This window comes from Chlorocebus sabaeus, chromosome 21, assembly GCF_047675955.1.
Source record: "Chlorocebus sabaeus isolate Y175 chromosome 21, mChlSab1.0.hap1, whole genome shotgun sequence".
Lineage (NCBI taxonomy): Eukaryota > Metazoa > Chordata > Mammalia > Primates > Cercopithecidae > Chlorocebus > Chlorocebus sabaeus.
The window spans coordinates 62,328,343-62,352,232 of NC_132924.1; the positions used below are offsets into that span (position 1 = coordinate 62,328,343).

At 37.5% G+C, this 23,890-nt stretch overlaps 1 protein-coding gene across 1 annotated transcript; it reads right to left on the reverse strand.

Moving 5' to 3' along the window:
- Positions 1–599: 599 nt before the first annotated feature.
- PTTG1IP2 (PTTG1IP family member 2) lies at positions 600–23,607 on the reverse strand. The gene is made up of 5 exons (XM_038004358.2): positions 23,463–23,607; positions 13,568–13,614; positions 5,601–5,694; positions 4,049–4,142; positions 600–753 (listed from the first exon to the last, which is right to left on the reverse strand). The coding sequence occupies exons 1-5, from the start codon at positions 23,605–23,607 to the stop codon at positions 600–602; spliced, it is 534 nt and encodes a 177-aa protein (XP_037860286.2).
- Positions 23,608–23,890: the final 283 nt, after the last annotated feature.

Sequence of the window (23,890 nt, forward strand, 5' to 3'; positions counted from 1 at the left end):
AGACCTGGGTAGAGGATTGGGAGTGCCTGCCCAGGAACTGTGGGTGATCAACCAAAGGAAGCCAAGATTTGAGTCCTGGATAAGGGAAAGCTTTGTAAGTGAGGGAAAGTTTGGAATCGAGTTGAGGAGAGTGGATAGGTTAGCCAAGGAACTAGGTAAAATGAAGTGAATTAATCTGGGAAAGCCTGCAAGAATTCCTGAAGACAAAGGTCATCTTTTGTTGGGTTGCTTTTGTGGAGTGGGAGTTGGGGTAGCAGGAGAGGCTATGAATATCCCCAACTGGGCTGGAAAATTTTAGTCCTTCTCTGTCAATATTGTGATTTTACCAATCCCAGTCTAGCTATTGAGGTTACCAAAATGTATCATGGAAATGGGAAAAATGAAATCTGTTGTTATGAGTCCTACCATACTTTGATTTTTGTTGTTGTTTTCAGAGACAGGGTCTTCCTCTGAGCCCAAGCTGGAATGCAATGGTGCAATATGTATGCAATGCAAAGTGTTCATCATAACCTCGAATTTCTAACCTCAAACAAATCCTCCCACCTTGGCCTTTCAAAGCATTGAGATTACAGGTGTGAGTCACTGTACCTGGCCCCTACTCATACTTTAATTTTGATGTTTGGAACAAGGTAACAAGCTGTTACTGAAGGAGTCTGGGACGCTCCATCAAAAAATGAAAACACTTGCCAGTAGCACTGCAGTTGGGAACAGGAACTGTTTCTCCCATAAAAATAGACACGATTTCTGTTCAAAATGATGGTGAATTTAGAATTAGGCTTATTTTCAGAACAGTAAAAGTTATAGTTGGAACAATTTTTTTCATTAGACTCCTTTTTTTTATTTTTTAATTATTTTTGAGACAGAGTCTTGCTCTATCAACCAGGCTGGAAGTACAGTGGCACGATCTCAGCTCACTGCAACCTCCACCTCCTGGGTTCAAGCAATTCTTGTGCCTCAACCACGTGAGTAGCTGGGATTACAGGCACTCACCACCACACCCAGCTAATTTTTGTATTTTTAGTAGAGACAGGGTTTTACCATGTTGGCCAGGCTGGTCTTGAACTCCTGGCCTCAAGTGATCCACCCACCTCGGCCTCCCAAAGTGTTAGGATTGCAGGCGTGAGCCACTGCACCCGGTCTTATGCAATATTCTATCATTGCTTTATTAAATTCTGCTTTTATCCCTCCACAAGGAGAATTAAAACATTTAATTAAGAAAAGCAATTAAAATAAATGGAATATCATTTAAAATATCCATAAACTAGCAATAGAATTAACAATTGCTTGTTTACTTGTCTGTGTCCCCTTAGTTATAAGCTCCATGAAGGCAAGGGTTTGATATTTCTTTTTTTTTTTTTCTTTTTTTTCGTAGATGGAGTCTCACTATGTCACCTAGGCTGGAGTGCAGTGGTATATGATCTCAGCTCACTGCAACCTCTGCCTCCTGAATTCAAGCGATTCTCCTGCCTCGGCCTCCTGAGTAGCTGGGACCACAGGTGCGTGCCATCATGACCAGCTAAGTTTTGTATTTTTAGTAGAGATGGGGATTCACCATGTTGGCCAGGCTGGTCTCAAATTCCTGACCTCATGTAATCCGCCCATCTCGGTCTCTCAAAGTGCTGGGATTACAGGTGTGAGCCAGCACGCCCCGCCTGATCTTTCTTGCTTATTGTTATATCCCTATGACAATGACATTGCTTAGTAGATAATAAATACTCAATAAATATTTGCTAAAAGAATAGATGACAATGAAGGAGGCATCAAGTACATGGACAGTGAAAAACTTGTATTCTCTAACATTTGAAACTTTTTAAAGTGCTTTAATTTTTATAAGCATAACTGCTGAATAATAATATTAGATCAAATGTACCTGTAAGTATTTTGATATTTCATTGGTCATTCTAGGATATTTTTAAAAAGAGTCATGTTTCTAAAACCTAACCAGGATCTTTGGTTTATGAAGTGCAGTAAGTCCTTAAGAAGATAAATTCTTCTACAGAATACAGAACTCATTGAATTAACAAGGTCTAGAAGATCTCTTGAAGAAATTCAGAAAGAAGAGATGGTGGATATACAGCAGAGTTAAACCAGAACTGAGTACAGTTGTTGGACCATATTTGCAGAGAGGCTTCAGGGTTTTTCATTTAAAATGTGGATAAAAGAAGCTTCAGTGATGGATATTTGCTCAGGCCCCTACACTTATGGGCAGAATTTGCCACTTTACTCATAAATACTATATAAAAAAGTGATGACACTTACAAGGAGCCAGGATCCTAAGAAGAAAAAATATATTTAAAAAATTACAAAACAGACCCTTGCCACATATGTAACGTGCCCTATTGGTTCTTCTTTCTGATTTGTATGTGTATATGTGTATGCTTGTTTCACAGGGGAAAAATAAGGAATACCTTCCATTCTATCCTACCTTGTCTTTGTATGTTAATAAGGAAAAGACCATCTCTAAGCCAGAAAAATACAAAGTTCTTGACCAAGTTGAGGTCCTAAACGAGCAAATGGAAGATTGGCCAACGCTTACCTTTTCTTTTTTTTTTTTTTCTGCAAGCACTATGTTGACTTACCTTATCTTTTTATAAGCACATTTTACTTCCAGATTGACCTATAAATGTGCATTTATCTTATTTTTGGGTCCTGTCTATCTTGTCTACAGTTCCTTCTTATAAAAAGGGTATAATCTGAAGAAAGAAAATAATATCATATTGGGATGAAGGAGAAAAAACTAATTTGTTGATATGTAATGGACTATGCAAATACTCTCCAAACCTTCTGTGAACTCCCTTTGAAAAATTTACTTGAGGAGGTACTCCACCAAAAGGAAAAAATAAACCCTAAAAAGAGGAAGATATGGGACCCCCCAAATTCTCCTAATTCAGTACAGCAGTAAAAAGAAACTAATTTTTGCATGTTAAAGCAGGAAGTCAGAAGACTTTAAGAAGAATATTTATAAGAAGAAAATGAATGTATTTTAGCAAATACAAAGATGAATGATCACAGTGATGAGAATAAAGATACATGTGTTTTTGTTAATGAGAAATAATGAAGATAATTTAAAACTCTAGAAAGTGCAAAAGCTGTATAGGAAAGTCACAATTAAGTAACATGAAGTAAGCTGAAATGTAGCATGATTTTGTGAAATAAAGAGTAAGAAAAGAGAATCTATTTGATTTTGGCACTTGATAATTCTTTTTCAAGCAATATAGGTTAGTGGCATGGAATTATATTTCTTACTCCACTTTGGTTGTTTATTAAACACTATTTATGCAATCATGTATAAATACGTGTTATCCTTTTTAGTAGTTAACAAATTTTAGACTCAAATTATAGAGTAAGCATTTCAAGATATAATTATAGCCACAGAACAGAATGTAAATATTACACATTTGACAAGGTCAAATTAATGAGAAAGCTTATAGAATTTAGGAGATAAGAGGGAATAGAGGAAAAATGGAAGGAAGTATAGGGATCCAAATTTTCTTATCTTTAACAGGAGAAGGATTGAGATATAGAAACAAAGAATTAAATTGATTACTCAAAGTCAACAGGAGAAATATTAGTAATCTTAAGATCTAATAACTAAAAATAATGAAAAAGATAGTAACAACCCAAAAATAACACAATGATAATAACTACTAATAGCAAAAAAAAATGTGTATAGTGTAAGATAAATTTTTCTGCTTTAATGATTGGGGGTCAATAAATAACATCTAAAATTAATAAATCACGAAAAGAAAACATAACCATCCAAATCAAACATATGGAGGTAACTACAGAAGAACTACAAATAGAACCATACTAAAAGGATTGCTTCTGGGAAGACAGTGTTAGAGGTGGGGTGGGGGATGAGAAAGTAAAACTTTTTTTTTTTTTTAATTTTACAATTTCCGTACTTTTTGGACTTTTTTTCCTTACCATGTGAATATATTATTTTTATTACATAAAAAAGGCAAAACACTTCCTGATGACTAGCTTAGTATTCTCTTCAAAGATATTACCCCAAAGTGCATTCTTAATAAGAATAAAATGAGCATACTCCTGCAGGTAAAAGAGATAGGCGCAGCAGTACCAAATGAATCCTGTAATTAGTATTGCAATGAGTAGAAGCATCATGATTCCAAACATGTCAACTGAAATGTATAAAAAGAAATATATTTTAAGTTAACAGAACATCAGCAATTTCTGCTATTTTCATCTTTTCTAATATCATGCAATGTGATTCTTTAATAAATGATTATTGAAAGTAATGATACAATAACATACATTACATATTCCAATAAAACTACCATTAATACAACAATCACTAACATTTAAAAATAATCTGGGTTGCTAAAGGAGGTAACATTTGATTTACTTATTTTTAAATTGGTGAACTATTAGGCTACTGGCTTAATTTTTCTTTATTTTACCTCTAAACTCATTTCTGGTACTATCTTAATAGATAAAACAACAAATCCCTCAGGCTGTTATATCTCTAAAGATACATCTAGATAGCAGGGAATGGTTTATTGTTTGAATTTCAGCAGTCCATTACCAAAGAGACAATCAATGCTTGCTGAGAAATCAGATTTCTACCCCTTGTAAACTTTTTTTTCTTACCTCAGTAAGCACAATGTAGTTTATTAGCTTGGTGTGTTATAAAATGAAACTAGAAGGGCAAACATGAAATAGGAGACTAGAGTTTGTGTTCATACTAGTTACACGAAGTGTAACTTCTTTATAAGGCAAAAATATGTGTGATTTAAATATACCTGATAGTACCTGAAAGAAACAGAGATCTGAGGGCAAAATTTATATCTTTTTACTTCAGTGAAGGAAAAAGAAGACAACTGGTTGTTCTAGACTGGATTTTTTCACATAGCTAGGATTCACCTAGAAAGCTTTTTGTTTCCATTCTTTAAGAAAACTTCTTAAATGGTGCTGGTACGTTTTCCTGCCTTGGTAAGTATTGTATAATATACCGAAAGTCCAACATTTCAGTATAACTTAAAGATTCTTTGATGATTAATATTTGTTCACTCCTAGTTAATCATTATTCTGAATAGCAATTCTCAGTGTAGAATACATTAGCTGAAAAAATATAAGTTATAACAATGTTTCTAGATACAACATATCCTCAGACCAGGACTAGCTTATTTTAAAAATCCTGGAATTTCTAAAATGACATAAGAATATAAACATCCTTTAAGTGGGTTATGGATATCATATACTGGAGATTTTAGAAATGGAAATTTAAAGTATTCAGCTACTAGTATGGCAAAGCATCCACCAATCAAAATGAATGTTCACTTAATTTGAATGAATACTTTGCTGCAAACAACCAATAAGCCTATATCAGGAGGAAAGATCAATGAACATCCCTGGACTTGCTATATTTTTATTTTTATTTTACTTAAAGTTCTGGGATACATGTGCAGAACGTGCAGGTTTATTACATAGGTATACATGTGCCATGGTGGTTTGGACTTGCTATATTTTAATATGTAAAGCAAATGTAATAATTTATAATCCTTCAAATGTAGCAAATCACTAGCATTTGAAAGTCAATCGAAATAAAGAACATAAAAATTTAAATAAGGACAACTCACTTGCACAGTTTAACCAATATATAGAACTGAATTTACACCCGAAATATGGAAAACAATATTTTTTGCATGTTTTATCTTCACTACACCAAATACACTATATTTGAAAAGAGAAAAATAAAAGTGGTGTCCAAGTATAATAACCATAATCCCAGGAAGTTTTTAGTACTAATTCAATAAGTATTCAATAAATAATAGCCATTATTATTATTATTATTATTATTATTATTATTATTTGTAGTAGATGCCTTTGGTAACTTCTTGAGATCTCCTTTGTCAGACCCATGCATCCAAACCTCAGCTGCAAAAAGTTTTGGCTCCCAATGGCTCACAGCTGCTCCTTTTCTTGGATGACGATGGGGACCACCTAGCCCATGAGGTTACTATTTCCCCAGGCCAATGACTGACTGACATGGGGTTCCAAACAGTGGGCATCCTTGCCTCAAGTCAGGGACAACTCGACCTTGTGACTTTTTTTGCCCAAGGGCTGCCCATGGTTCAGGCCAAGAGTGAGCTTTAGCCAAGACCTCATCTTTTCTTCGCTCTTCCCCTTATCTTCCCTGAGTCTCTCACTCTATAGGATTTTTGCTGAAGAGCAGTCACTCAAAAATCACATGCACTTGAACCCCTTTCTCAGACTCTACATTTAGGAAACAAAACCAAAGATATTATTTCACAAAGTAGTAATAAGAACTGCGGTAAATTGTTTTTAAAATGTCTCTATCACTCTTTCCATTCCTCTTGCCTGCATCCCCAACTCTTTCCTTTGGGATTGCTCCTCTGTTACATGTGGCCCTGGCGGTGCTGTCAACAAGCCTTACCTCACCCCTCTCCCCACACTGTTCACTGGTGCTCAGATAATCACGCAGAAATAGGAAAATGGAATTCTAAGTCCCTTAAGCAAGGCATAAAGGTGAAAAACATTATGGGAGGTAAAACCAGAATAACCTGGAAAAGTGAAAAAAAAAAAGACAAAGTGGTAAAAATGGCTGTCACTTAATAGGGCCTACCATGTGACAGGTACTATATTCTAAGTCCTTTATATATATCCACTCACTTCATACTGATGACAACCTGGTGATCTAGGTACTATTATGTCCACTTTATAGATGAGAACAAGAAGGCACAGAGAAGTTAAATGACTTACATAAGATGGCATACCTAGTAAATAGGGGAGCCTGGGTTCTAACCTAAGTAGCATGGTTCCGTAAGATTGAACCCAGACACTGCCTGATCACTTCTTGCTGTACATCCTGGGACCAGCAGAGGTAATGATTCACTCCAACGTAAAGAACCACCCCTTAGACACTGCCTGAATACCAAGGGTATATCACAGGCCAGCTTTTGTTTCATGCTGGACAAGACTAAAGGTTAAATCAAGCCATTCAGTCAAATCTAAGATTGAAGCCACTTTCACTGAATGAGTCTTGTCCTCCTGGATGGTTGCCAAAAGACTGGAACTGCAAAGATAAGGTCTAGATTCAAAGATTACAGCCCACAGAGACTTCTGGCCTTGGTTATTAGTACTCAGAGTCTCTAGGAATCAAGTCCAAGATCTAGTAGGGTTTTAAGGGAAATGAATTGCCAGAAAAAAAACCTGAACCTACAGCTAAGAGCTATGCGCACTTAAGTGCTAAGCTGATTCCCAGGCTCCAGTAACCAAGTCCACCGCAAGCGAGCTCCTAAAGAAGTGCAGTCCCCGGAAGAGACAATTTCCCCTATGCCTCTCTCTGGTTGGAGCTCAGAGAATAATGGAAAGTGGACTCCTTCGATCGCAGCTAGACTGGTGACCAACAACTCACTGTGCAGCCAGCGAAACTCAAAATGTATTACAGACTTGGAACATATTATAGGACTATTGGCCACTATCCTCCTTCTAAACAGGAGTGTTTACTGTTGTCATCCTACTTTCTCTCTTCTGTTGAATAGTGAGTCTTTGGGAGTTGGTTTAACTGATTATATAGCTAACTTGAAGGAGTGGGTGGAGCTGTATTCAAACACAGTCAAGAGTAATGCACATCTCTCAGAGATTTCAGACTTAGAACTGGGGGCAGTAGCTGATAGTGACCTTGGGTAAGTCCAATTGCAGTTGAGATTTAGTTGTATTATTTTGCCAGGAGCATTTTTTAAAATATGGGGATGGAGAAAATAGAATATGTCTGTCCTGAAAGGTCAAGGGGGAAAAATAACAGACTGAGGTCTTTTATTTTTAAAATCTCTCTGCTACTTTGTGTCCCCATTCTTCTTTTTCTGGTAATCACACCCTCTTCTACTGAGGACCTCTTCCCCAAACCCTGTGTGATCCGGTGGCTGCCAATCAGTTTTCCCTTACTCTATTCCTACTACTGGAGTGGTCTTTTGACCCAGGCAGTAGCCTAGTAACAAATGCTGGACCAGACATAAAACCCCAATAGGGCCAATCAGAATCTTCTTTAAGTTACAACTCTTTGAGTTACAGACGTTGGGTTAGATCTGCTGGCAGCCAGCCCCTTGCCCAGCTGTATGCAGAATGTCCATTTACCACAAGAGAAAATAAAGTCAATTCCCAGAGGGAGGCAGAGCTGAGAGATGAAAGAAAAGAGGAAAATGAGAAGGACATCTTTTGGTACAGTTGTGCAAGAAGGCAAGGCCACACCTGGTCTTCCCAATATTGTGAGCCAATGAATTCCCCTTTTTACTAAATTAGTTTGAGTTTGGCTGCTGTCCCTTACCACAAAAATATGTGACTAATACCTTAACTTAATCTAGAAAGTTATCAAAGACCAGAACTTCACATTGCCCCCAAGAACACTATAATATAGTCAACATTCCTAAATTGGTAATGTATAATTTAAGGTAAATTACATGATTTTTCTCTTATAGCTAAGGAAAATAACCCATGTAAATATGAAGCCATCAGCCTCTTTGGAGTGTGACAACTGAGGAGCCAGCTAAAAGGCTTTAGAGTGATGGTTATTATGTTCTCATGGGAAAACTGTAGTACTCATTTTAGGGTAGAGCTGGTTTATTAAGCTTATATGGACATCGCAATTGCTATTTTAATAAAAATATCATTAAAATTAAAATATGCAGAAAGTGGGAAGGTACATAATAATATTTAGTGATTTAAGATTGTATAAAGCAAATGGCTTAATATTATACCAGTGGTTGGGGAATGGGGTGTGTAGAAAATCCAGGATTGTTCCAGGTGAAAGAAAAGAATGGAGAGCAGATGGGGTAAAATAAAGAAAAAAAAAAACCAATGATTTCTAAAATTATGGGATGATGGTACCAGAAATAAACAAGTAAAGAACATGAGCTTCTTTGGGGAAGGCAAAATTATAAACTAAGTTAAAGAAATTTTGAGCATGATGTGATTAAAAAAAAAAAAAACTATCCAGAAAGAAATGGCAATCAAGCAGCTGTGAGCATCACTGTTGGTGATCGTTAGATTTAAGGATGTGAATTTGGGATTTCTTTATACGCAGGTTGTGGCAGAGACCAGGACTGTGAAAGACATGGCACAAGGGTGAGGACACAGTGTGAAGAAATGTGCTCATTTAGGCGATGAAGGAATGCACTCCTTCAGGAAAATGAAGAAGAGGAATTGGTAAAGGAAACAAAATGGTGAGGGAAGAAATAGGGCCTGTATAAAGCCAAGATCGCCAAGGAAGGAGCAAGTTTCCAAAAAGAATGAGTGATTAATTTGAAAGGTTGTTGCATTTGGTTATTGAGTCTTTTGTAACCTCTAAATCAGGTTGCTAAGGATTAAATCACACTGTGTGATACGGAAGCAATGGTAGAATAAGCACAAAATAAGTACTTCAGCTTCTAGAAAGAAACAAAGAAGATTTTGTTTTGTTTGTTTTTTTCCATTTTGTCAGAACTCAGAAGGAAGCCAATGCACAGAAATAGGCTGGATTTGTCATAGAGGGAACAAGGAAATGAGAAAGGCTTTGAGTTTGTGAATGTGCATGCGTTTCTGAGTATGACACATAGATAGAGGTGAGGACTAAGGAATTCACCTCAGAAATGAGAACAGATTTCTCAAGGGGAAAGTTAATGTAAGAGAAAAGATATTGAATTGGTTCTGGTTAAAAATGAGGAAACTTGAACCTGCCAGATGGTCTTAAAATTCTCAAGGAAAGTCAAACCCTGAAAGGAGGATCATGCCAACAGTGGTAAAGGGCTGGGAATAGTTGCCATGGGAAATAATCCATGATACTGGTTGTCCATATATTTTTTCCAACTGAAGGACTCCCAACAGGTGATGTCCACGTTTACTGGCATATCCAGATTCGGATCCATCACCTTGTCCACTCTCCTCGACTCCATGCCCTACCACACACACACACACACACACAAACACACACACACAATTTTTCAGAAAAATAAATATCAAAGTGGGCATCTCTTTGTGAGTTGTAAGGTACAACATTTATAAATGCATTTTACAAGCATGTGAGTAACGGTCCTTTCCTATGAACTGTGAGGCTGTGGGAGATTCAAAAATCCCACTGGGCTTACTATAACTTGACTCCTTTTTGTCTCAACCAACCATCCATATCAGGTCACAATTAGTGAGAAAGATGTGATTATGGAGAAAACTTAGAATCTACTCTGATTTTATTTAAGTCAGTTGGCCACAATCTTACGATGCTCATTAGCAAAAAGCAAAAAAAAAAAAAAAAAAATGACAAGTCTCACCATTGTGACACCATGATTGAGAACTTTCGTTCCAAGCATTCAACAGGGATGCATAATGACTCTGAATAGCAATAAAAGCACAGATTACAAGATGCTTCACCTTTTTTAATTAGCCTGATTTTTGAAATTTTATTTCTAATATAAAATATCAACAAAAATATAATATGTTTTTCATATGCTATGTTTATGAGTTGTGTGTGTATCGGGGGGTTGTAAAAGTGATTTTTATGGATGGGTTTTTGGTAAGAATGTTTTCTAACTCTAGGAAGGCTAGTCCTATACTATGAAATCATCAGGAAATGATTCAGATAGAATCTAAGGAAGATTCCCTTACAGTTAAGAAGAATAAGCATGTCATTTATCATACAAATTGGAATATTTTGGGAAATGAAAAGGAGTTGGTATATATATATTCTCCAGGTCCATGGAGAAGTGGACATAAAGTAGCACAATATACCAACCAAGATATCTGTTCATCCTCCTAATTCTGTATTGAACATGTGGAATTATCTCTTAGTTCATTCCTATGAGGTACAGGAAATATTTTTTAAATTACACTCAAATTCACATATTCCCAGTATTTCCATAATGAATGATATTTAGAAAAATTTTTAAAATTCTCTACTGTGTTACACTGTAGAGTATACTGAATTAATTTACCCTTCTTTGAATGGCTCAAGAGTTAATTCAATAGTTATTGAATGCTTGCCATGTGTGGGAAATGTGTGAGGTGTTAGAGATACAAAGATGAATAAAACATGGATTGTGTCCTTAAGGAGCTGAGAACAAGGGGAAGGTGAACATAAAAACAATTTAAATGATACGAGTTACAATTCAAAAATGTACATGTTCAAATCCAAAAGAGAGGTATAGGGGAAGTGCAGAAGGTATTCCTCCTCTAAAAGGAGGGATAAGAACAGGTAATGATGGGAAAAATGACAGCAATGTTATCAGTCAGGGAATGAAGTTTATACCTAAGGCCTCAATTTTTCCCATAAAATTGGACATGAATGCATCTGTTGGTATTGATGGGATGGGGGAATTGCTGCTGTGGGAAATTTTAGGCAATATCCCTAACCAAAAGCAAGTGATAGGTAGTATTTGGGCTCAGGTGAGACCAGAAATTGTGACTTTGTAGCTTTATTCATCCAGATGTTGATGAAATATGTTCAAGCAGCAATCAGCTAGTGATGCATAGCAAACGAAAATATAAACCAGAGGACCAACTGGAGCTGTGGAATGTGGGTCCAGTGCCATTAAAAATATGAGGGTGTATGCCATTAAAAATAAGAGGGTGTACGCATTGTATGGCTGTATCAAAACATCTCATGTTCCCCATAAATATGTACACCTACTATGTACTCACAAAAAAATAAAATTTAAAATTAAAAAAAAAAAGAGCAAAGCCATTAAAGTAGAAGTAGTTTTTACAACTCCTAGGGAAATAATCGATCTAGGCAAGGATCATTGTTGGTTGCTAATATCATCAAATGCTAGACAATAAATCTTATCTACCTCCTAATGAAGGTCCTCTCAGCATGAAGCATTCCTACCAAAAAATTAAACAGAATCTGATAAAGCCTTTATATCTAATTATCAGTTTATAAGAACAAAAGAACAGGGAAAAGACCAACATGATAAAAGTCCAAAATTAGTCCAAATCCTTTTGGAATTCAGTCCAAAATTAATCCAAATCCTTTTGGGATGTGACCAGCAAAATCCAGACTGTGAGAAACCAAATAGGACAATCTAGTTTCTCCAAAAAATAAGTTGCAAAAAAGAAAATAAAAAGGGAGAAGGAACATATAGATTAAAAGATACTTAAGGTATATATCAGCCAATTGCAATGTACAAATGTGATTCAAATAAACAAACAAAAATGACTCAACAAGACAAATTTATTATTTTCTGGGTGCCTGATGATATTAAGATTATATTGTTAACTTTTAGGTATGATCATGGATGAAGTTGTAATATTTAAAGTAAAATATCAATTAGAAATATATGCTTAAATATTTTTAAGCAAAATGATATGGTATCCATCTCATCATTTGCTTCAAAATAATACATTTAGCGGGGAAGAGCATACATTGAAAAAAGTTGGTCAAGATGGTTCTTTGGGGTATAAAGCTTTATTATATTGCTTTCTTTTCTTTATTGGTATATATGAAATTTTCCATTATAAAACATTTAACAACAACAAAAACTGGAAGAATATTGCATTTAGGTGAACAGCCATGAGAATTCACAGGAGGGAAGGAAGTCCATTGGAGAGGGCCAATAAACTGAAGGGAAAAGAAGAGTGTTAAGGGACTGGAGGATGTTCTTGTCTTGTTGAGGCTAAAGAGTAGGTACAGTATAAGGGAGTGAGAATGTAAAAGCCAATGTAGATTGTGCAGGGTTCAGAGATGCCACAGAAGTGATGTCTTACTACACAGGGTTGAGGAAGGCAGGACACTGAGACAGAGTATGTCTGGGTCATCGCTGGCTGTGGAAAGCATGTAAGGCAATGGTAGTACAAACTGGGTGGAGAATGCCATGAGCCAGAAGCCCAGGTCCTCATTAAAGTAGACAAGTGATAGATGTTTATCTTCTTAGGGGAAGATAAGACAGGGCAGAGGGTGTATATCCAGATCACTATGAGAGACAGCAACTACTAGAGTGTGCCCTTTTCTAAGTAGTGACTTCGAGCTTCTGTTTTTGGTGTTGTCAGTTATCCAACACAAGTTAGACTACAGTGGTTTTTATGTAGCTTGCTGCAAACCTGTCTGTGACACAAAGTGGTCATTTCCCTCATAACTTATAGCATTTCTGCTTTCTTCCAAATCTGAAGTGAAGAGCAATGATTTCAGACATTTAATCATCAAAGAAGAGGAATCCAGCTACATCGTGGTTAAGGAATGGTATGTCATTCTTTCTAGTCTTTAGGAAATAGAAGTGGGAAGGAAATTGTCACCACATCTCAAAAGATATATCTTTTCCTTTACTTGCAAAAATTATTCCAAAATTTCAGTACAATTTTTTCAAGCAAATAATTCTTTTCTTTTTGAAGTATAATTTTCCAGAAGGAAGTACATGTTTGTACTTAATTATCTCCATTGTTTATTTCTAGATCCTCAAAGAATGGTTTGAAATACATAAATAGATCTTAATAACTGTTATGAGTTATTCCTGTTATTAAAAAATTATGTAAAACAAAGTTTAGCATATCTTTTAAATGACAACTGTAAATTGTGACTTTATAACGTTCCCAGAACAATTTCCTCATAAGAAAGTTAACTTACTTTCTTATCTTTTGTGCACAATTGACAACTCTTCTTTACAGCACATTCTACAAGAAAAAAAAAATTAAGTCCAAAATTAATACAAATCCTTTTTATTTCTCAGTTTTACGTAAAAGTGCATTTCACTTAGTCATTCCTGTTTTAAGCCATATTCATCCATACCCTAGCATTTTACTTCATTATTTTAATGTATTTAGACCCCCACTGGTACTGTATAAATCCTCTTAATCTTAAGTCTTTTCTCCTATTTCTTGGAAAAACATGAAATGGCATCATCCAACTTTGATGAGCCAAGTTCTGAAAAACAACCCCCAAAACACAGTAAGGAAAAACAAATTGGCAAGTCCATTGTATTTTAAAATATCAAGTATTGTTATTCAGGATGGTATTGCCAAGATATTCCTACTTAACTAACCCTTTAAATAGTTAAAAAAAATTAATTCCCCATCTTTTTTTGCCACAAAGCTTTAAAAACTTCTCCCAAATGTGGATTTTCATTCCTCTAGTTTTATGGAAAAACAAACAGTACGATTTACATTTGAAAGTTCTAGAATAAAAACTATGAATTTGGAAAAAAGCATTTCAATGCCTCATTTTATTACTGCAACATCTCCTTAAAGAAAGGGTCTGGAATTAATGTACTAGTTGTTTTGTGATACAGCAACAATAAAGTTGCTCTCTTTATTATTTTGGGGGCAGAGTTCACAGGCTCTGTGGGAAAGGTCAGACCTTTCTATTTAATTTCAAATTGTTTGATTGGATGCAGATCTGATTTGGCTGGGGAAAAAATTTTACAGTTCAGTTTTCAAATTAAGTCCTATTGAATGTTACTTCCTCCTAGCCAAAAGTGTCCTTGAAATACCCATGGGAAAGTTGAGTGAAAGAAAAGGCAAGGTGAATGGTAAAGATTCTGCTGCCTTAGCTATGTGAAGGACAGCTGGCCTCAGGCTCCTTTCAGGAGGCAGAAGCAGGGAAACAGAGGACTCATGACTTGGCCACTGTTCTCAGAGTTCTACGTGTTTCCCACAGCTTTTTTGTAAACTAAAGTTTTTATTTTGGAATAATTTCAGATTTACAGAAAAACTGTGACGATTCTACAGGGAGTTTCTGTATACCCTTCATCCAGTTTTCCAAATTTTTGTTTTGTTTTGTTTTGAGACGGAGTCACTCTGTTGCCCAGGCTGGAGTGCAGTGGCATGATCTCCACTCACTGCAAGCTCTACCTCCCAGGTTCACGCCATTCTCCTGACTCAGCCTCCCGAGTAGCTAGTACTACAGGCACCCACCACCATGCCCGGCTAATTTTTAGTAGAGACAGGGTTTCACCGGGTTAGCCAGGATGGTCTTGATCTCCTGACCTGTGATCCGCCAGCCTCGGCCTCCCAAAGTGCTGGAATTACAGGCGTGAGCCACTGCGCTGGCCCTCCTATTGTTAATAGCTTACACTACCATGGTACATTAATCGAAACCAAGAAACTAACATTGGCACTTGACTTTTAACTAAACTCCAGGTTTTATCAGGATTTCACCAGTCTTTACACTAATGTCGTTTTTCTTTTCCAAGATCCCATCCAGAATACCACATTGCCTTTAGTCATCATATCTCCTCTGGTCTGTGACAATGTCTCACTCTTGCCTTGTTTTTCATGACATTGACAGTTTTGAGGACTACTATCCTCACTCCTTTCAGATATTTTGTAGAATGCCCCTCAACTAGGATTTGTCTGATGCTTTTCTCCTGATTAGATGAGAAATGAGTTTTGGCGAAGAGCGAAGAGATGAAGTTCCCTCCTCAACACATTATGTCAGTAAATGGCCTGCTCAACCTCCATGGTTGAGGTTTAGATTGAGCATTTGTATAACTAACCAGCCATCTCTTTAATATTCATTTTTGCCCTTATTGGAAAACTAATGAGGGTACAGCTGACCTATGTGTTACGTGAATCAGTAGGTTCTTTCTTCTGTTCTATTCCTAAAGAACAAGGTTCTAGCTATCTCCATGGCATTATCAGGTACCAGATTCTTTCACCCTAAAGGCCTGATGTTTGCATATATGTTTTTTATCTGGTTACTTCTTTGCTCTTGATTACATTTTTCATGATTTCTGTATCATTTCTCCTATCTCTCTTAGAACATCACTGGCCTTTCTTTTTCAGTTTCTTTGACCGGTTCCACTCCTATCAATGTCTGAAATGTTGCTGTTCCATAAAGTTCCATCCGTGATCCTCTTCTCCCATGAAGAATCATAATTTCAAATGCCTAGACATACCTGGCATCAAAATATATTATGCCAAATATCAAAACAAAATTTTTTATTGGCATTGCAATACATTAATAATACAAAAATAAAGTTTATCTGCAAGGGAAAATTTTTCAAGAACATCTAAGAGAAAAAAACAATGGGGAGTATATGTAAAATAATAAGATTTTATATATTACATTTCTTCTTATATTTTATTTACCTGATACATCTATTTTAAAACTATGTTGTTAGGTGAATAAAGGTTTGTCATATGTCATCTTGGTGTACTGTACTACATGTCAATATGGAATATCACTTTTTCTTTGACTTAATGATTTCTTTTACTTGAATTCAGTTTTATATAATATTGCTACACTTGCTTTCTTTTTCAGTAGCATTTGTAAGGTATATCCTATTCTATCCATTTATTCTTTATTCCCTTATTTTCTCTAGTGGCTTCAAAATACACATTCTATTTCTATTCCTGAGCTGTTATTTTAAAAATTTGGGGAGATATTTTATATGCATCTTTCTATCATCATTTAATCAGGATCTACATTCTCAACCTAGACAAAGATCCTAATATGTTTTTACTCTTCTCTTTCTCACCATACCACTTCCCAATTAAATAACTTAACTACTTAATAGCAGTTAAACTTCCATATGATTTCTGTGTCATATGGATTTCAGAAATCAAATGGAATTTTAACTACTATTAAAGTTATTAATAATTATTAGACATATTTAAATTGCTGTTGGCTTACAATAAATTATTTAGAATTAACTCTTCATTTTACTAGTTTCTTTGCTTACTACTCTTTCTTGAATCCCACATTTTCCCCTTGGATTCATTTTTCATTTTGATGGATTATATTCTTGAGTATTTTTTTCAGATGTCTGTGAATGATAGACTCTTTGACTCTTCAAGTGTCCAAATGTTTTTATTTTGTATACCTTCTGGAGCACAGCTGGCTTAGTCTGTTAATATGTTCTAGTTTCAATGCCATTTTTTTCAAAACTTTAAAGATATTTTTTCTTCTTCTTCTTTATTTTATTATTATTTTTTTGACAGAGTCTCATTCTGTCACCAGGCTGGAGTACAGTAGCGTGATCTCGGCTCACTGCAACCTCCGCCTCCTGGGTTCAAGCGATTCTTCTGCCTCGGCCTCCCAAGTAGCTGGGACTACAAGTGTGTGCCACCACACCTGGCTCATTTTTATATTCTTAGTAGAGACAGGGTTTCGTCATGTTGGCCATCTCCTGACCTCATGATCCGCCCACCTTGGCCCTCCAAAGTGCTGGGATTATAGGCGTGAGCCACCATGCCCCGGCCAAAGATTTTTTTTGTATATTTTTCTTTAGTTCCTCTCTTCCATTCCTCTCCTCCTGAAACTCCTATTACATTAATGTTGGCATGAACTCTTGTCTCTTTTTTCTACAGGTTATCTCTTGTTCTTTTGTACTGCATTCTGTAAGAATTCCATAGCTCAATTATTGAGCTTGCTAATTCACTCTTCCGCTACGTTTGTGTTTATTATATTTTTAATTTCCAAGATTCATAATCTTTTCCAGAATAGCCTGTTCATGGATATCTCCATGAGAATACTAATCATAGTGCTGAGAGAGGCATCCATCCTAAACCCTGAGCATCTCTGGATTTCCTAGCTAAGTGTGCCAAACTTCTTGGCCTAATTATCCTCTGACCCTGCACTTATTCTGTATCTGGTAACATAGTCAATTAAATAGGTCAAGGCAACCACAGTGTGACTATAGTCACGATTACTCCCCAGGGACTAGATTTTTTACTGCTTGCCATAAAAGTTCATAAGCTCTTAGTCCTGGGTTCCTTAGCTCCAGTGCAACTGGCTGCATTCATAAGCACAATCTGGATACACTGCATTGCTCTATGGGACTTGTCCTGGGTTCCTTAGCTCCAGTGCAACTGGCTGCATTCATAAGCACAATCTGGATACACTGCATTGCTCTATGGGACTCGAGGGCAGGAGATTTGGTGCTGCCATACTGACGTTCCTGCTGTTGGCTGTGCTATGAATAATAAACCGTCTGGCACTGATCCATTGAGTCTCACTGTCTACTTTTAGCACCTATGGAGTTGTGGCAAGCCAATCTACTTGCTAGCTTAGTCATTTCCTTTGGAATCTTGTTAGTCCTTGCCATTTTCTGTAAGAGAAGTTTCTAATTCCAAGGTGTTTTTTCCCCTCTATTAAATGTGTTTTAATAAATTGGTTCTTTCCTTTATTGGGTTTCATGATTCTTGATTGTGTTAGCACAATCAAGTTAGGATTTAGGTGTATGTATATAGGCTATTTCCACCTCTGTGGTGTGGGCGAGGATTGGGACATGCTGCCAAGTTCAGTGTGTTGGTAGTATATCTTTTCCTGCCTTTCCAGGCCAATAATTCACATTCATTGTTAACCTGGAGCAGTTGCCTCTGCTGCCTCTGCTGCCTGCTTCTTGAGACAGTTGAGAAGGTGGAGAGGCAACCAGCTATAGTGCTTTAAGATCAGTTCCCAGGAAGCTGCTGCACAACTCCCTCGTGCTCTTTGTATTCACTGCTGCTGAACTTGGAGCAACCCCAGAAACCACTCTTACATTAGTCTTCTCTTATGCGTGTTTTAGGCTGTGGCTTTCTCCATTAGTCTGATCTCAATTGCTTTCTGTTTCTCAGGGATTCTTAACATTTTCCGGCTCTCATCTTGTTTTCCAGCACTGTCATAATATATGTCTCTATCTCTATATCTAGTCATGTGTTGCATAACATTATCTTGGTCAACAGACTGAATATAGGACGGTGATCCCTTCAGATTATAATACTGTATATTTTTACTATTCCATTTCTATGTTTAGGTAAGTTTAGATACACAAATACTTACCATTGTGTTACAATTGCCTGCAGTATTCAGCATAGTAACATGCTGTATAGGTTTGTAGCCTAAGAGCAATAGGCTAATCTAGCCTAGGTGTACAGTAGGCTATACTATCAAGGTTTGTGTAAGTACACTCTATGACATTCACACAATGATTAAATTGCCTAATGCATTTCTCAGGATACACCTCTGTCATTAAGCAACACATGACTGCATAATGTTTATTGAAAACTTACCATGTACTAGAAAACGTTCTGAGTGCATAACATAGATTAACTCATTTGATCCTCACAACAACCATTTACAGAAGATACTATTTTATTCTTATTTTACTGATAAGGAAATTGTGACACAGAAAGCATGGGCCTAGTAAGCAACAGAGCTGGGAGGAGAGTCCAGCCAGTGTGAGCTGCTGCCTGTGATAACTGTGTTCTTCTGCCTCTCTGGTGAAACAAGTACTGTCAGAGAGGCGCAGCTAAGTATAGGAGCAACTATTCATTCAGATTAGGTGGACTAAAGGAAGGCATCATAGAAGAGGTAGAATTTGATCTAGGCCTATCAATATCAGAATTCAGTTTTACATCACAATTCAGCATAATGTCAAATCCCCCATTTCTGGTAGTGGCAGAAAACCATAAACTTGCAATCTCAGTCAATTAATTCATCCTCCTTTGAATAAACGTTTAGTTAAATGTAGGGTTTGCTCCTTCCCCCTTTACCTTGGGGATGCTATACTTTTCTGGGAGCAAAGGCTATGTGTTGCCCGGGTACTAGGGTGTGACTGGACTGAGTCCCCTCCTCCTTCCTTACTAGCCTCACTGTGTGAATCTCACCTGTCCACTTCTTAGGGAGTGTCATGTCTAGTATCTGTGGTCCTGCTGTGGTTTCTAGACATGAGATCCAGTATTCTCTGGGAAAGACCTTTCCCTCTTCAATTTTGCCAGCTCTTGCAAGAACTGCCTTGTCTGTACCCCACCCACTATATTGGGAATTTTAGGGCTCTCTACTCTTTTCCCTACAAAATTCTTATGTCCAAGGGATTCTGACATGCAGTCCTTGAATCCATTTGCTAAGATACTTCTTCCTGCTACTATTACCTACTGTTTGGGAGCCATGTTAGCCTCGTGTTATCTGTGAGACCAGTGGATTCAGAGTAAACTCTAGAAAGTGAGTCACAAGTTCCTAATGTTTTCAGATTCTCCTTCAACCCATATGACATTTTTATTATCTCACCCTTCCTTTACCTCAGCCAGAAGTGGTATACCAGGTTTCTCTCCTGGTTCCCCATCAGCATTTAAACCTTGTGTCAATGCTCTAATCCTCCTAATACCTGCTTGCTGGTCAAAATCTGAAAGCGCTTTTTGTCTTAAAGATGGCTATATGAAGTTAGGATCCAACCAGGAAAACAGAAATCACTTTGTGTATTTATAACACTGGGAACTTAGTACCGAGGTTGGGTATGCAGGTGATGAAAGAGGCTGAGAAGTTTGCCAGGGGAAAGAAAGCAAAGTCCCACCTCCTCCCAGATAACAGCACCCCCTAGGCTAGAGGACAGAGGAATGAGGCAGCTACCAGAGACCACTACAGTAAGCTTAGAGTATGTGAAAAATATTCTTGGTGTGTTCACCATTAGCAGAAATAAACAAATGAAGACAGAAAACTCAGAAGCCTTGCTTTATATTCAAATTATTTGACCTTCAGTTTATTTCCTTGGAGGTATCTGCCTTTTAATTTCATTCTGATATCTTGCTATTGACTTCAAGGCTTGTTTCACTGAATATTTCTTGTTTGATTGTTCTCTAGCTCAAAGCACTTGTGGGAAATTTTCATGTTTCTTGAGTTGTGTTCTCTTCTAGGGTAGATTATTTGGGGTGTGTGTGTGTGTGTGTGTGTGTGTGTGTTTGCATGCTATCATATAGTCCTTTATTTCTTTATTTTGCTGTGCAGGGTTTACACAGTTGCTTTATTGTTTTCATTCTACTAATGATTGCATAGCTCTGTTCAGACCTTCCATTTGTTCTGATATAGTGTAGGTGGATCTTAACCACCTTACCACGATCCTTGAGATTTTTTTCAAGAACCTACAGTTTTATGGCATTTTATGTTCTATTCACCCCATTGTTTTCAGCATTAGACAGGGGGGAGAACTCAAATGAAGCTGTGCCAGTAGAATTCATTCTACTAATGATTGCATAGCTCTGTTCAGACCTTCCATTTGTTCTGATATAGTGTAGGTGGATCTTAACCACCTTACCACGATCCTTGAGATTTTTTTCAAGAACCTACAGTTTTATGGCATTTTATGTTCTATTCACCCCATTGTTTTCAGCATTAGACAGGGGGGAGAACTCAAATGAAGCTGTGCCAGACTTTGTTAGAATGTCTGACTCTGCTCTCTCTTTTGAGGTTTGTCATTTTTCAATGTCAAGGTTTGCTAAAGCTTATCAGAGGTTTTTTCCATTTCCATGAAGGGGTTTCTTTGGACTCTAGATCTGCCCTCAAATCCAGCTTGTAACTCAGGAACCTGAGTTTCCATCAGAGAGTCAGGCCCTCTCTCTCAGGTCCTCATTCCACTTATTTCTCTTCAGTAGCCATTTCCTCTTCTCATCTTCAGAATAAGATAAAGAATAGGATACCCGGGCCGGGCGCGGTGGCTCAAGCCTGTAATCCCAGCACTTTGGGAGGCCGAGACGGGCGGATCACGAGGTCAAGAGATCGAGACCATCCTGGTTAACACGGTGAAACCCCGTCTCTACTAAAAAAATACAAAAAACTAGCCGGGCGAGGTGGCGGGTGCCTGTAGTCCCAGCTACTTGGGAGGCTGAGGCAGGAGAATGGCGTGAACCCGGGAGGCGGAGCTTGCAGTGAGCTGAGATCCGGCCACTGCACTCCAGCCTGGGCGACAGAGCTACACTCCGACTCAAAAAAAAAAAAAAAAAAAAAAGAATAGGATACCCACTCAACTTATTTCTCTCCAGATTTGGGAGAATCAATAAAAGTTCTTGTATTATAGTAACTCATTAGTTACCTCTAAGAGAGGGTAGTAACATTTGGAGTCTTGCCATGCTGTGCTATTCTGTTCTGATCCAGAATCTTCCAGTTCTTTCCTTAGTTGCCACTTATTTTTTGCACTATGACCCTTTGTTGTCTGGTTACTTCTAGTGAATAAAATTCTCTAGGTTTCAGTACATTTTTTAATCCATTCATTAGATTCTAGAAGATTAACCTAAAGTTGCATCAAGTGCTTACTATAATTTCTTGAAATATTGATTATTAAGCTCTCAAATGTAAATGAACATCAGAGTTAGAAGCCCTGGGGATCAAAACAACCTGCTTAGCGGGAGGTCTCACTTGATGTGCGATCCTTCACAAAGTCCTGTCTGTTGCCTGTCACTCAGGGCATAATCTGGGACATAGATGAGGATCTCGTGAAGACTTAGAAGCCCCTTCTCAGTTTTGGAAGTGAAAAGTGTCATGATGTCTAAGAAACCATATCCTTGTTAGATGGGAAGATTAAATGCAAGCACTAAGGGGAACTGGCCCGAGACTAAGATGCAAGCATTCAGGGGAGGCCCTTGGCAGGCAAGCTGTTTCCTTAGAAACATGAACTCCAGCTGGCCAGCCCTAAAAGTGAGTTAGCTAGCAACAGAAATTTCCATCTTTGGAGATTATCTTATCTGTGATTTTTGATTTATTTTATTTGTTTGCTTTTTTTTTTTTTTTTCTCTTCATCAGTATTTTGATAAAGTCTTGTGAAAAATTTCCAGTATGAGTCCAAGTTTGCTAGGGAACAAAATGAATAATTTGTTTCTATGTTTGGGCCTATGCTTTTAGGTGCTGTTTGTTGGGAGAAGGGGCCAGGATGGCACTGGAACACTATTTCTCTTAGAGTACGTATAGGGGTGACCAAGAGGTTAAAAAAGAGAAATCTGTGGGAAAGATGAAACCAAAGAAAACAAGCTAGGTATTTTAATTCAGCATCCCCCCAACCCTACCCCCTCAAAGGAGATTCTTAGTTCAGTGCAACGCTGAGAACTGTGGGTTTGGTTTTAGTAAGGAAGACTGATTTACTTACAGATACTAACATTCTTTTCTACTCTGGAAACCAGACAGCAGTAATTATTCTGTCTCATAGTCTTTGTAAAAATGGCAATCTTGGCTTTACAGGGCACTTTCCAAGTAATTCAAATTCTGTCTCTTATTTTGTCTATACGGTTCCAATTTAGGATACTAAAAACCTTATTTCCAGGTTCATGAATTTAACTCAGCATGACTTTTAACATTTCAAATTTTTTTCAATTGGGAAGGGAAACCAAGAGATGCCTCCAAACTGAAGTAATTTGTTGTTGTTGTTTTTTTTATGAAAAGGAACAAATAAAGCATTTTATTAACTATCTTTAAAAACTTAAGAAAAAGGAACTATGACCATTGAGTGGGTTTGATTAGAACAAAACCCAACGACTTAATCACAACAAAAAGCTTATATGCCATAGGTCATGCAAAAAGTGATGAGGGAGAAACCATGTTTTTCCTCAAATTTAAAACTGTTTGAATCCACCTTTCATATTTCAGATAAACCAAATTAATCTGACTCCAATTTAACTGAGTTTCACCAAAACCATCTAGAGCCTTTAAAATGTCTTCCCACCAACACCAAATGACAGCTTTTGAGATGAAAATTCCAGTGCACCAGGATGGCACAATTAAAAGGAAAAACTACGCTGGAGCATATGGGGCACCCGCCTCAGGACTCCGGATCACTCACCCTCTTCAGTCTTATCTCTTGGTTTCTGATTGTTCCTGGGGCTGTGGAAAAAACCATTCTCTGAGAAGCTGATAAGCAATTGGATAAGAAAGAGGGAGAGAAAAACTGGCAGGAGGATCTGGCCCCATGCCCGCAGCCAGCACATCTCTCTTCAGACCTGGTGACCCCAGCCACTGGGAACCTGGCAGGCACCAGCTACAGTGTTGGACACTGAGACCCGCTCAGGGACTGTGACCTACCACAGCCCCGGGTCCTTAGGCTGCCACTTGTAAGCCCTGGATGCCAGCATAATCAGCAGAACCTTAGAATCCCTAATGTTCTAGCCAGAATGTGGAATGTTCATAGTGCAATCCTGGTCAGCACTGAGTCCCGCTTCCCGGGCCCTGAATACCATGTACAGTCAGTCCATTGGACTTGACTGAGGTCTA

Bases quoted from the DNA above. Each gene is read 5' to 3' on its own strand.
- PTTG1IP2 (XM_038004358.2), bottom strand. From the start codon at position 23,607: ATGTGCTGGCTGCGGGCATGGGGCCAGATCCTCCTGCCAGTTTTTCTC. The intron at 13,615-23,462 runs GTGAGTGATCCG...TTTTTCTTGTAG, and splicing joins AAGAGATAAGACTGAAGAGG to AATGTGCTGTAAAGAAGAGT. The intron at 754-4,048 runs GTATGCTCATTT...ATTCACCATCAT, and splicing joins TATCTCTTTTACCTGCAGGA to TTTGAACAGAAATCGTGTCT.